At 44.5% G+C, this 13,975-nt stretch overlaps 1 protein-coding gene across 1 annotated transcript in view; it reads left to right on the top strand.

Annotated features, from left to right (window-relative positions):
* The window catches only part of LOC125328610 (cytochrome P450 20A1), a 15,902-nt gene extending 1,927 nt beyond the window's left edge, over nt 1-13,975 (top strand). Inside the window, exons 4-13 of the mRNA XM_048309545.1 lie at nt 4,093-4,238; nt 4,900-5,067; nt 5,746-5,824; nt 7,406-7,521; nt 7,947-8,001; nt 9,438-9,558; nt 10,400-10,511; nt 11,132-11,196; nt 12,993-13,082; nt 13,252-13,975. Of these exons, the coding sequence (XP_048165502.1) occupies nt 4,093-4,238; nt 4,900-5,067; nt 5,746-5,824; nt 7,406-7,521; nt 7,947-8,001; nt 9,438-9,558; nt 10,400-10,511; nt 11,132-11,196; nt 12,993-13,082; nt 13,252-13,402 (1,103 nt within the window). The 3' untranslated portion in view covers nt 13,403-13,975. The remainder of the gene's footprint in view (nt 1-4,092; nt 4,239-4,899; nt 5,068-5,745; nt 5,825-7,405; nt 7,522-7,946; nt 8,002-9,437; nt 9,559-10,399; nt 10,512-11,131; nt 11,197-12,992; nt 13,083-13,251) is intronic.

Here is a 13,975-nt window from a genome sequence, read left to right as displayed (position 1 = left end):
GAGTTAACAAGGATCAGCAAGACACAGTGGATAACGATGACACTCCAGAAGGTGGAAAACCACCCTGAAAGATCTGAATGCTCTCAAGTGTGTTTGGGGGAAATTAAGCAGACAGTCACTTTCTCAGAGCTCAGAGAAGTGGTGACAGGCACTTGTGCAGGCAGCTTCTCATAAATGTTCTGAATTTGGGAGGATCTGAGTACTGGAAAAAGGGAAATACAGTGCCTGGACTTAAATGCAGTAAATTAGGTGACCCAGGCAGCTATAGACTAGCCTAGTATCCTGCTATGCCAAAATAAACATTTTTTTAAGTATGGAGGATAAATGGGAAATGCATGTTGTACTTTGATAATTAGCTTTTTAGACAAGGAATCTGACAGAACTGTGTTTATGTCAGGGATTCAGTTCAGAATTTGCTTGGCCAGTGATAAATGAAGGAGGGAGCAAGGCTGGATTGTCTTGGAAAAGTGAAATGCAGTGTTGGGGAGGTGAAATACTCCATCTTATGTTAGCATCCTGTCCTGATGGCATTATGCTGGAACCGTTTGTCAGCACAGGGCAGCAGAGTGAGATGGGTATCTCTGAAGGCTGGGATAGCAGGAGCAGGAATGAGAGGAGAAAAAGCAGGCTGTGTAAATTGCCTGTGGGATGACATGGCCATGGAAAAAAAAGGACACGTTAAGTCATGGATTTTCTGTAAAGAGAGGACTTTTGCACAAGATGAGCATGAGTCAGACCTGGAGTACTGTGTGTGGCTCTGACCTCTGTGCTCAGGCATGATTTTGAATAAAGCAAGTGCAAATAAAGGCTGCTCTCAGAGCAGTGGGGAGCCTATTGTGCAGGAGAAGCCAGGGAAGGTGTGTTCAGCCCAGCTGAAGGGGGTCCTTGTAAAGACAACAGGCTTGAGAAGGAGGGTTCTTATGATCTCAGAGCTGGAAAAGCAGCAATATTAGTTGTATCACTGCTTTCCTTTTAGCATTGATGCTTGCCAGAAGTGCTCAAACTTTATTAGACACAAGGAATCTTACGGGTTATATTTCCTGAAGCATTGAGGTATAAACAGTAGTAGCTGAGTAGCTGTAGCAAAGCCCTTCCTGTACCCTTTCTTGGTGAGTGGGAATAGGGGTTCTAGTAGGTCTCAGCCACAAAGTGGCTCTGGGCAGCTTGAAGTTTTGTTGGAGATGTGGTCTTGCCCCTATTTCTTCTGTGCACACAGTGCTGTAGGACAGGAGACAGCCCACAGTGAACTGCATTATAGCCAACTCCTGACTCTTCAGCCCCACTTCAAAACCCATACCATGTGACTCTTCCTCAGTGAGCTGGCATGCCTGAGGCCACCATCCATCTTCATGGATACCTGCTGGTGATTTCCAAGGTTGAGATACAGGGTTTGGCTCCAAGTGTCATACAAAGGTTCCTCTCATCTCATGTGTGTATCACAGGTATGGCCAAACTTTTTGGAGACAGAGAGAGAAGTGCAGATAATGCATTTCTCATCAAAGCCTTGAAGTTGGACTAGTTGTATTCATAGTTATTAACATTTCCAATGCCAGGAGACTCTTTTTCATTAGGCTTCAAGCAGTGTTTGAAATTGGTATGTTTTCATGGCCTCTTAAAGCTTAGTTGAGATTAATTTGCAAGGAGAATTCAAAGGAAGTAAAGCTTTGCAGCTGGTACTGGCGATTCCCCTGAGTGGCTCTGGGGAAGCAGTTCAGGCCTACAAAGGATGTGGATGTGAAGCAGGATTGCCAGGAGCAGTGGGTTCAGAGACCAACTTGGAAAACTTGCCTGAGTCAGTGTTGCTTTTTGTGTTGGGGCAATGAACCTGAAGCACACTGAATGCTGGAAATGGAGCTATGGGTCCTGGCCTGTCTGAGCAGGACTTTATTGCTGTTCTGTGAGCATTTTACTCTGCAGGTTCAGAGGTCCTTTCTATCTCTGATGTTCAGTTCTGCTCGATCTCAGATCTTTTCTCTATATTTACTTGCAAGTGGTGTCCAGGACAGCACTCTGAGGTTCTTGGGATGGGGAGATTTCTATGTAAGTGAAAAGAACAGCCAAAATTTTGATATGTTTCACTAGGAGGGCTGAAAATGTTAACCTCGAAACCCATGAAAACATGGAGATGTTTTCAAGACAAGGATGAAGGATGAAGTCTGTGCAAGTGCTGGCAGAACAGAGCTCTCTCCAGAGGCAGTTTGTGCCTTGTGGAGTCACTAGCCTCCCACAGCTGTGCAGAAATAGCCCTTTCCCAAATAGCATGAGGCAGAGCCAGCCCTCAGCAAAAGGGCGGCCTGGGCTCTGCAGCCCTGAGCGCACAACAGTGAGTGTGTATCGGTGCTGTGGGGTTGCCAGTTTCGACTAGGGACACTGGGAGAAGAAAACCCAGGGCCCATAGCTAATCCAGCAGTTTTCTTTCATATGCAGCAGGAAAACTTTGCAGTTTCAGCAGGTGTTGCTTCTAAGCATCCTCCAGCCTCTGCCTCTCTAGATGCCTCTGCTTGCTGGATTTTCTGTGTGGGCTTTATCACCTGCTATGTGTCTTCCTGGCTACCCAGTATTGTGCCTGGCTGTGCCAGTGCTAGTCAGCAGGGATCTGTGGCATGAATAGCAGCAGCCGCTCCATGACAAAGTACCTTGGAGGAGGAATTGTCAGCAGCAGCTAGAGTCATATAACAGCCCGCGCCACGTGGAGAGCCGCAGGTACCATCTGCTCTGCCAAAAGACACATGCTCATGCTCCTTGTCATTCAAAGTGGGAAAGAGGGTGAGATGCAAAGCTTAAAAACATTGGAAGGGAAGAGATGTGCGAGAAAAACATTTAGGAAAGATTACCATATTCATGCCTCTGGCCTCGTTAGCTGCTTTTATGTCTTTAGGTAGTAAGTCCTCTGCAGGTGGGAATTTTCTCTTCTTGTATGTTTGCCTAGTAGCATAATGAGGCCTCAGTGTCTGTGGGGAGTGCTAGATACATCCACAGCTGGTAAAGTCATATGTGTCTAGCTCAGCCTTGATGTTTTCTGATGCCACAGTGGTTTCACTCTCCATCTGGGAGAAATAACAGACTGTGATAAACAGTGACAATATCCTTCTTGAAAACCCTGATTGCTGCTTCCAAATAGTTCCAAATAGTTCCTTAAACACTCTGCCAGTTCCTAGACAAGACATGCAAAAAGGTTTACAGAAAGAGAAAAACATATGCCATGTTGCAGTGTTGCACTGACACCTAATATCCTTTAGCAAATTTATTAAATAGAGGTCCTTGGTGGTGAAATTCAGAGTTGAAAATCTAACTGAAGGGAGTCATGGATATGGAAGTTACGTGGTTTTGTCTAGTTTGTAGACTGATGCAAGTGTCTGTGTGGAAGGATGGAAGATTGAAAGAAGGTGATTAGCAGTAGAAAGCATTGTGTAGCTTAGTGGGGTACGGTTTTCTGTAGGAGCTTCAGAGCTTCTGTGCTGGAGGCAGCCCTGGCAGACAGATAGGTGCTAGTGTGGGAAGAGCTCGTCAGCAGGGAACTCGGTGCATTTGAGAGAAACCATGCAGGAGCAGTAGGTTTCAAACAAGGTTTCCTGGGTGTGTGATGCAAGGGAAGGAGTGCAGAGAGCAACCTCTGGCTGAGTCTGTCATGTGAGCTGATATGTCCTGAGTACATAGCCACGTTCAGGGCAGGAGGGCACACCAAATGTGAAGGGGAATGTGCTAAAGAGACTGCAGGTCAGGCTGGAGGAGAAGGGGAAGGACCATGCCGCACTCTTGTCACCAAGTTGATGGCACAACCAGCTGGGAACTGGCAAATGGGGAACAAGCTCTGAAGGCATTGTTACTAAAGAGTTACTTGGTAGAGCCAGCAAATAAGCTCTGCAGGGGGAGCTGATCACAGGATGGCAACCAGCCCCAGAAAAAAGACTTTATGGGGTACCAGCCCACACTGAGCAAGAGAAACTTGACACCCCAAAGAGACTGTTCTAGGGGAAGGAGCCACACCTTGCTCACTGCCCAGAAGTAGCTGTACCCGATTAAAGAGGCTGCTGTTTTCATCAGCCCTGTGTAGTGTGACTTTTGAATGGTATTTGCTCTGTTTGCTTTCAGTGGATCCCTTTGAGACAATGCTGAAATCCCTCTTGAGGTACCAGTCCAGCCTGAACGGGGATACAGGAGAGAGCCACATGAGGAGAAAACTGTATGAGAATGGTGTGACCAAGTCCTTGCAAAGTAACTTTGCTCTCATCCAGAAGGTGTGTATTGGGCTTTGTACAGCAGAGAAGGCCTGTGTGCTCACAGGAGAAGGTTTAGTGAAAATGATCACTAGGATAAAGGACCTGCATGCAAATTAGTGCTAGAGCTGTAAGCATCTGAGATAGCAAACAGCCTCTGCCTTTCATGGTGTGAATATTTGGTTTCTCTTAGCTCCAATGGATGGGGGGAAGGGCTGAGCTTGCTTACTTTTTATGCCAGGATACCAGATGCAGTTAAAAATACTTGAACACCTGGATTCTAGATATGTTTCCCAGGACAGGAGGATGGAGCAAGGAACCAGATTTTGGGGCCACAAACAGGTGAAGAACTGTTCTGTTGATTTAGTCTAGCAGCCAGAATATGATCTGTTTTCCTATTCTGGAGCTGTTAGTATTTAAGTTTAAGGTTTCTTTTCTGACAGAGGGAACAAGAGAGGATGATAGGGTTGCCTTGTTGGGGGAGAGCCTTGAAAGAAGCAGAAGACTGGAGGCTAAAATGGTACTGTTCAACAATGGAAAGCAACCCTGGAAAGAGTTTAGCTTTATTCCATAGCCATGAAAGTGTGGCCTGCCTCAGGAACTGGGTGGGAATGTATCCAGGGTGTGTTTGGTAAATAGACTGCTGGTATTACTGCTAACTAATGTTTCATTCCCTCTGAAGCTGTCAGAAGAGCTGCTGGCCAAATGGCTGTCTCTCCCCGAGGCACAACATGTGCCACTCTGCCAGCACATGCTGGGCTTTGCCATGAAGTCTGTCACGCAGACAGCTATGGGCAGCAGCTTTGAAGATGACCGGGAAGTCATCCGATTCCGCAGGCACCATGATGCAGTAAGTGTCCCAAAGAGCCAGGAAATCTCCTATTAAATTTTTCCAAACTAAAAACACTGAGCTTGTATCTATGTACAGTTTAGCGCAGGCTGCTGCTGAGACTTTAAAGTACGAGCTTGAGGGCTCCGCCTCACTTGTCCCAAGCTGAAACTGTTAGACAGATCCTACTGCTGATCCTGCTGTCATTAGTCTGAGGTGTTTCTAAAGGATCCATGGGGATCAGGAACCCAGACCCAGTGGCAGCTGGGAGATCTTTGGTACCTAAGTTAGTTAAACTCTGTTGGGACTGCCAGTGGAACTTCTCCTTTTCAAAGATCTTCTGAAGGCTCTGTGACATTGTGGAGAAAGGAAAATCTGAGGAGATCTCAAACTGTATCCACATGTAGGGATATTAAACATGCTGGTGATAGGGTGGGAAAGAAACAGTTCCATCTCCCATTTAAGATTCCCATAGCTTTTTCCCTAGAGGTGTAATTACAGTTGTTTCATTTCAGCTTAATTCCAGCTATCATAGACATAGTGTCTTAAATGTCCTAAAGAGAAGATCAGTTCCATATTGACAGGAAGTCTTTAATTTTATTTGGTGTTTTCATTTTTCTGAGTAGGGAAGAACAGAATAGTCCCAGCAGTCTCAGCTTATGGTGAGTGATGGTGCTGTTCTCTCTGTCCTTCTTCCAGATCTGGTCAGAGATTGGAAAAGGTTTCTTGGATGGGTCTCTTGACAAAAACATGACTAGGAAGAAGCACTATGAAGATGGTAGGTTTCTCCCAAAATTACAGCTTTCCTCCCACTCTGATTAATACTTAGGAGTCAGCTAGCATGTGAAAGCATGTCATTTGCCCTGTTGTCTTGGCTTTTCTTCAGAGTTGCTCATCATGCCATAAGCTACCACATGTGTCATACTAACTCTCACACTAGATCAGTGTTTTGGAGTTAAGTGGCAAGCTGCCATTATGTGAGAAGTTGTAGGACTAGAACTCTTGTTCCAGGTCTGTCCTGTCTGGAGAGTGATAGAGGGGAAGAATCAGGGTGTGCTTCCTCCCTTCCTGTTCCATTCCCTAGTGTCCACTTTTGACCTCTCTTGGAGGCAAGCAGCTGTGCTGGGTGGAGACAGATGGAGCCCCTTGATTTGGCCTGTATGGGCATTCAAATGATGCACTGCCAGACAGTCACTCACAGGCTGGAAGACACAAGTACAGAGGTGCTGCTTTGTTGGATACACCTTCCATGTGATAGCCTCTGACGTGCTCTTACAAGATAACATGATTTTCAGGTCTGTTACAGCAGTACTTTTGTTTCTCATATATTTTATAGTAAGTTATTTTAATTTTAGGTTATCCTATCTTTTTTGTTGTTAATAATTAAACCATTTCAGTATTGACTGATAAGATGCTAAACAAAAGTAGATTGTATCTGGAACTAAAGATTTGCTTGTAAATCCTCCAAACACAGTGTTTCCTTCCTTATACTTCTGGTTCTGTGGGTTTCAGAACTCGAGGACAGCTTCTGACAGGTTCCTCCCATGGTCACTCTGTTCCTGAACTGTAGTATGATGATGCATGAGGACACGATTTCACCAACTCCACATAGTGAGCCTTTGTGTTTGAGTGTTGCTGGCCTTCCTATGCAGATGGGAGGAAGGAAGGTAGTTCTAAGACAAAGGAACTGAACTGGGTCTTGGTAAATGGCGTTTCAGACCCAAATTCCACTCTGTGTTTCTTGGATAGTCCTCAGTAGGTCATTTAAATCAGACAGGCAGTGGCATCTAGGTCCCTAACTCCCCTTGGTTCCCACAGCAGTCACCAGGAGTTAGGCGCTCCCATATCTTCAGATGTGTGGACTCTGTGCCAATACCCTCCCCCACTTCCCCCCATTCCTGTCTCGGTCTCTGCAGGCTCTTCAGCACAGAGCCATCCTCTTGCACCGTGCCTGCAGAACCCCTGGCAAAAGGGGCTCCATCGGTGGAGCTGCAGAGGTGCTGTAGTGATTGTAACTTGGCAGGTCATGTAACCAGTGTTACGTGGCTCGTACCTGTTTTCGTGGGAGCTGATGAAATACATTCTCTGATGGTTTGACAGTGTTATTTGACTTACACCTTGGTTATACTTTTAAGGATGGCTTTTTGTAGGCAACCTGTGTTATTTTGTTCCTGCATTTTCTGCTAAATTGGGGATACTGCCTTCCAAATTGACAGTAACATGTAACAGAGGCTGCTTCTGTAAGTGAGCCCAGCAGGGACAGCTGGTCTGAAAATCTGCTCCGGGAGATGGATTTGCTTCTCTGCAGCACCAGGATGACCAGGTTTTAAAATAAACATTTCTTTTTTTTCTTGCAAAGCTCTGGTGGAGATGGAATCCATCTTGAGGAAGGTTACAAAGGAGCGCCGAGGCAGATCATTCAACAGGCATGTCTTTATAGACACCTTGCTGCAGGGGAGCCTGAGTGACCAGCAGGTCTGTGCAGCTGTTGCCTCTTTACACAGTACAGGATTTTTGTCAGATGGGCAATTCATTACATTGTAGCCTTTGATTAATGTAAATTCTGGCATCTTAGCTTAGATTCTTTACAAAAGCAGGGCTTCTAGTTCTTTTTTTCCACTCAAACACTTTTTTTCCAGTGTTTGATTGCATTAGACTTTGGTAGATTTCCTTGCCACTGTTTCATAGCTATTTTTATAAACCAGAAGTATGCTAATATGAAGCATGTCTCGTGCAATTCCAGTGGAAGTTCTATAGAGAGTTCAGTCCATGTCTTCTAGATGTATTTCCTGCTCTATGCACTAAAGGGATTTAATGTGCTTGAGTGGAGAGTGTGCCACTTCTTCTTTCTCTTTACAGTCTTATGAGCTTCATTCTCTGAAGTAGATTTTCTTTCCTAGATTCTGGAAGATACAATGATTTTCTCCTTGGCAGGATGTGTAATCACTGCTAACTGTAAGTACAGTAACTGTAGGTAACTTCCCATCCTTACACTCAGCTGCCAAAAACTGTGTGTGATGACTTGAGACTTACTGTAGGCTAATAAAATATTGTATTCATCATTCTCTTTCTCCTGAACTACATACATATAGAAGAAGCTAATTTTTGCATCAGACTGTTGACACAGCCTCACAGTTAGTGAGCTGAACCTAAGATGTGTTTGACAGCCTTTCCAGTCTTTTGGTGAACCTTAGAATTTCTCCCCATTGCTTTTTGCTTGCATTCTTAACCCCAGACAACTGATGATAAATTTGATGAAAAAACACCAAAATATATAAGCCACAAAAATCATGTTATAAAATAGGGTCTGGCACACAGGAAAAAAATTAGAGTGTTAGAATCTGTCTGGGTGCTTTGAATTTCTGGAGGATAGGTATGTTCTATGTATGGAGAACTTTCAAAGAAGCTACTCTGGGATTTGTGCAAAAATTATGAAAAAAACCCCAGACAAATAAAAATACAACCTGAAGCTGTGTAAAATACATTATGATAAAGGGATGATTATCTTGCCCTGTGTCTCAGCCAGTGGGACTGGGACTCCAAAGAAAACCTCCAAGATGCATCTAGGTGTTAAAGAATGTGGGAAGTAAATCAGACAACTATGGTAATACTCTCTGCAGAGAATATCCTCTCCAAGTACTCCAGAAAGACTGTCATTTGAAGGGGCTTGAATCCACATGGATTCATGGGATCACAAAACCACAGAATATTCTGAGTTGGAAGGGACCCACAAGGATCATCAAGTCCAAGATTCCACATAGTTCTCATGAATAGACATTTTTGAGAGCTAGAAACGTTTCCTTGTAGCTTTAGGGAAACTGCATCCTACACACTTATTTCTTATGCAAGGTTTTTTCCTCACCCTGCTATTGAAGATATCTCAAGTACCTCAAAAGACGGATGTAGGGGGACAAGTGCTGGCCAGCCTCTGCAGAGAGCTCCCTTCAGGAGCCCCAGGCACTGGCTGTCTGGAGCACTTGCCTGAGATGTGCTAGGGAAGCCCCCCAAATAAGGGAATTTTCTAAAGCTTTGAACAAACCAGCCTTTCATTTGCATGGTTGGTATAATAACCCTCATTCCCCAGGGTTTGTTGGGCTATGTGGTCCCTGCCCCAGAGCTGTGAGGCTGAATGCCTTAGTGTCCTGCACAGCTCCCTAAGCTACTCATAGCATCAGAAAGAGAATTTTAGCTTGCAAGGCCTCTTGTTACACAGGAGTTCAGCCTCTGTTCCTGCCACTGAATACAGAATCAGCACAGCCTGCTGTGAACAGAGATCACCTCTTTTTTTAGGTCAAAAAGTAATGTTGAAAATACTGGAAGTAAGAAAAGTGAATGCCATTTGTAAAAGATTTAATTTTCTGGGTTCAGTGTTGTATTGATTCCTTCCCCAGTGTGTACCTGGGCAGTCTATTTCCTGACAACATCAGAAGATATTCAGCAGAATCTCTACAAGGAGATGGACCGTGTTCTGGGAAAGGGACCAATTACACATGAGAAAATTGAGCAGCTCAGGTGGGTCCTATAGAAGGAATGCAGAGGAAGGCTGTGTCATGTGGTGGGGACAGGCATTTCCCATGGAGTTTGATGCCTAGCCTACACCAGGCCAGGAAGAGGCATCCAGGAGCTACATAGTCCCTTTTTTCTTTCTGGAAGTGATCAAACCACAAGATGACTTGCAACACAGGGAGAGTCTGCTGGCACTCCAGACAAAGGGACCAAGGTGCTCACTTCAGGGTGTTTGTGGGAAACCCTTTAGGTTCATCAGCAGAGGAAGAACACAGAATCAGTGCCCTGGCTGCCAGGCTTTTTTTTGCTTTTTTGCTTACTGTCTTGCTTGGTTTCTGCCCTAGTTTTCCAGAAGTAGAAGTAATCAGTCATTTTCGTGGTTAGATACAGACAGAGAGAAGGCATGGACAAGTCTTCTTTTCAAAGTGCCACTAGTGATGATGAATGGTCAACAGTATGCCTTTATGTTTTGTGCATATGTTTGTTATGTTGGTGCAACTGGGTGCATTTTGTATTTGGACTAGTGTTAGGGTTTCAGTAAGGGAATACTGAGTGTGTGGTTTTCTTGCTGCTGCTTGTATGGGTGAGCGGTATAGGGAAGGGCTGGCGTGTTTATGCATTTTAGCAGATTTAGTTTGGTTTAAAATCTGAAAGAGGAGGGATTCCGATAACCTTCTCTAAAAGCTGTTAATGAGATTTAATGCTTCATGCAAAGATGTTGGGACTCTTTGCCAGAAAAAAAAAAGAAGTGCTTCTAAATACAGTTGACTCACCTCTGCTTGCTGCCACATGGATGTGGACAAGCTTGTCTCTGAGAGTTAAACTAACCAAGAGTTACTGGTTGCAGGTACTGTCGGCAAGTCCTGTGTGAGACAGTGCGGACAGCAAAGCTCACGCCCATTGCTGCACAGCTGCAGGAGCTGGAGGGCAGAGTCGACCAACATACTATCCCCAAAGAGGTAGGGCAGTGCTGGGAGCACTAAGCCACTCTCCTTTCCTGTAGGGGAATTTGCTGTTTCCTCTTCTTCCAGACAAGGGTGAGGCAGGAAGACCATTTCTTCTGACACTGAACCTGAGCAGCTGCACTGTCATCTGAAAGTACAGTTAAGCTCAAAGTTTGCCTGCAGTTCCTCTGCAGGAGAGGCTCTGCAAATTCACGTTCTCTTGCTGAGCAGATTTGCTTCTGCTTCTGGGTGAACCAGGGATGAGTAAGCTTTTGAAGCAGCCCATGGGCTCAGTTATGCATGAAAGAGCATTGTTTCAGACCTCATCATATCACTCATCGTATCACTTTCCATTCCAGAGAATAAAGTAGTCCATACAATCATCCCAGCCAGCGTAGAGAAATGGGGTCACACCCTCTGTAACCACCAACAATTGCAGCATGATTCTTAGAAGTTAAAATCCTAACATCTGGGCATGGATTATGAAAATTTGTAGATGAATACATCATAATTGACTTTTAAATCCACCTAAATATGAGTAGTCTACAGAATAATCATCATCCAGCAGAGCTGTTGAGAGGTGTCTTTAATTGTGCATTTCCTCCTGCATTGACTTGGTGTAATTCTCTTTGCAGACACTTGTGCTCTATGCCCTTGGTGTGATGCTGCAGGATAGTTCATCTTGGCCATCACCATACAAGTATGTAGCATCGACTTTTATTGCAACTAATTCCTTTGCTTTCTTAAATTAGATCTTACAGCACAGCCTTTTGTGCTGCAGGGCCTGCCTTAAGCAGATTCTGGAGATGAAAGAGAGTCTGTAAGAAAATCTGTTTATGAAGGTCTGACTTTATTTGTCTCCATGGGCATGGTTTTGGGGCAGTTAAAGTCAGGCTCCTCCCATGCTCCAGTCTGTGTGTGTGCATGTATGTATTAGGGTTTAGTAAAAACTTTTTTGTGCACATACACAGAGCTTCCCTGGCTAATGCTGGGAACTTCTGTTGAAGGTTTTCTGTGAAACAGTGACATAAATGGCTTTGGAATCACTGCTTGTCATCATGAAACAATGATGCAAGGGAGGAAATGTCAGTCTGAAGTTTTGGGTTTTTAGGATGAAGGGAAAGGCTACCTCAATATTTTTGTCTGTCTGTGAAAACAGAAGTGGATCTAGGCCAGTGTTTTGGAGGTTAAAGAAAAAATTGCTGTAGCTTCCTGTGGCCTCCAGGTGGCAAATATTAACCTGTATCTGATTTACTTCACTTGGGCTGACAAAAAATGTGGGTCAGTTATTCTAGACAGAGAGAACAGACAGCTGAGATTTAGAAGAAATGATAGAGCCTTTATCACAGCACTTGTCCTCTCCTGCAATTTCGAAAGGGGTCAGGCATTGATGCACCAGTCTGTGAGCACCTTGGCAGGGATTGCCTCTCAAGATAGGTCATGACTGTGTTTAGGTTTGCTGAGGCCTCATGGGAGCAACAGTGAGGACTGCTGTGAACACTGTGTGTTTGTTTCAGGAAGGCTGGGGTCGAGGTTTAGCTTGAGGTACATGAATATTTCCATGACAGAGATAGGAGACCAGCTCTGTGTGATCCTTTCACCCACCTACTATATAAAACCACTGTGCATGGTTGTTTGCCCTCCCTACTTTTTTGCTAGGCAGCTGCATTTTCTCTCCTATTACAAAATCTGTAATTTGCACTTCCACTCAGGGGAAATGTAAGTTTGATGCTGCTTTTCCTAAGGATCAGCACCCACATGCCCTTTCACCTTGTTAGAAGCAAAGCTTGGATGTTTAAGCAGGGAAACAAAGGCTTGAAGTATTTAGCAGAAAGATTTGAAAGAACTGTTTTCTGTCCATGAAATTTTCTGTTTGGGGCCAGGGTATTTTTAATATTTAAATTGAATGATATTTTATTCATTTCCCTTGTTTTAACTCATGCCAGCCCTGGATAATAGTTTTCTCACAGCCTCTACCATCCTAAAGCTGGAAACCACTTTTCTCACTTGAATGAGTCACTGGCTTCCCCCCCCCTCAGCACATACACATACACACACCAGCTGCTTGAAGAGAAGGGTGAGGGGCAAGGAGAAAAGGGAAGTATTTCTGGAAGTGAAAAAGGAAGGGACTCAGAGGGGGAGAGAGAGAAAGAAGAGACAAATGAGATTGCATGTGCTCTGGAGAGGAATAGAGGGCAGGTAACAGCATCAGCTCAGCTGTGTACTTCATATTAGTTCCAGCCCTGTGTCACACTACCTCAGTTTGTCAGCATTTTGACCAAGATGGGACACAGCTGACCAGCTGGGAACATGGATGGAATGGATGCACAATTGCCTTTGTACATTTCTGTGGAATGACCCAGAGAGAACAAATTAGTGAGATTCTGTATTTCATTTCCAGTTTTTCACTTGTGTGTGTGTGTGTGTGTGTGCATGTTTCTGGGGAGAGGATGCTGTGCCTGATCAGAAAGCCTTAATGTGTTTTGCCTCTTATAGGTTTAACCCAGAGAGATTCAATGAGGAATCAGCCATGAAAAACCTCTCCTTGTTGGGTTTCTCAGGAAGCCAGGAGTGCCCAGAGTTGAGGTGAGCATGGGGAAGGAGGTCTTAGTGAGTGTCTGTGGCAGACAGGAGAGAAGGTGCTTGCAGCATCTTGGTGTTACTGCTGGGACAACCTGTCCAAGCTGGCTGTTGTCCTTTGGGAAATTTACAGCATAGCAAGGTTCTTCTTTTTTTCTCCTGATTCTTCCCTCAGGTTTGCCTATATGGTGGCCACAGTTCTGCTGAGTGTCCTGGTAAGGAAACTGTATCTCCACCCTGTGAAAGGACAAGTCATGGAGACAAAATATGAGCTGGTAACCTCACCAAAGGAGGAAGCCTGGATAACGGTGTCTAAGAGAAGCTAAGAGCAAGCAAAACAAAGGGTTGAAAGTGCCAGCAGTGAAGTTCTGAGCAAGGGTCTTAAGGAGAATCATACTGGCACCATGTTTACTTAGCCAAGGAATTTTATATCCAGATTTTTTTGCCTTCCACATTCTTAACCTCATGCCTACCTTGGGTACTTTTTCTAATTCAACCATAGTCATATTAAAGTAGATTGAATATGTATGTCTTTTTTATATTTGCTTTTGGATCTTTGGCCAAACCTTTGCAAAGGAAGCAACAAAACCTTGCAGTGGTGTATGTATGAACTACTGGGTGTCAGCTAGTCAAAGACCAGAGCTCTGGTTAATCCAGCCTCTTTCCAATAGCAGCCAGAGCTGGGTAGGAGTGCCCCTCTTATCCAGTGGAATGCTTCTTCCTGGATCCTAGCTAAATAAGACCTTGGAAACAGAAGGACAAAGCCTTTCTCTCTATATAGGTATTTTTATTCAAAGTGTCTTTCCTTCCCTTGAGCTATATCTGTCAAGAAGAGCAGATATATCCTGTGAGAAGTATGTGTGAGTGTGAGAGAGAAATAAAGTGAGGTGGGAATTGCA

This window comes from Corvus hawaiiensis, chromosome 7 (genome assembly GCF_020740725.1).
Source record: "Corvus hawaiiensis isolate bCorHaw1 chromosome 7, bCorHaw1.pri.cur, whole genome shotgun sequence".
Classification (NCBI taxonomy): Eukaryota; Metazoa; Chordata; class Aves; order Passeriformes; family Corvidae; genus Corvus; species Corvus hawaiiensis.
The sequence above is the reverse complement of the archived record's forward strand: the minus strand, read 5'-3'. Positions and strand labels throughout refer to the sequence as shown.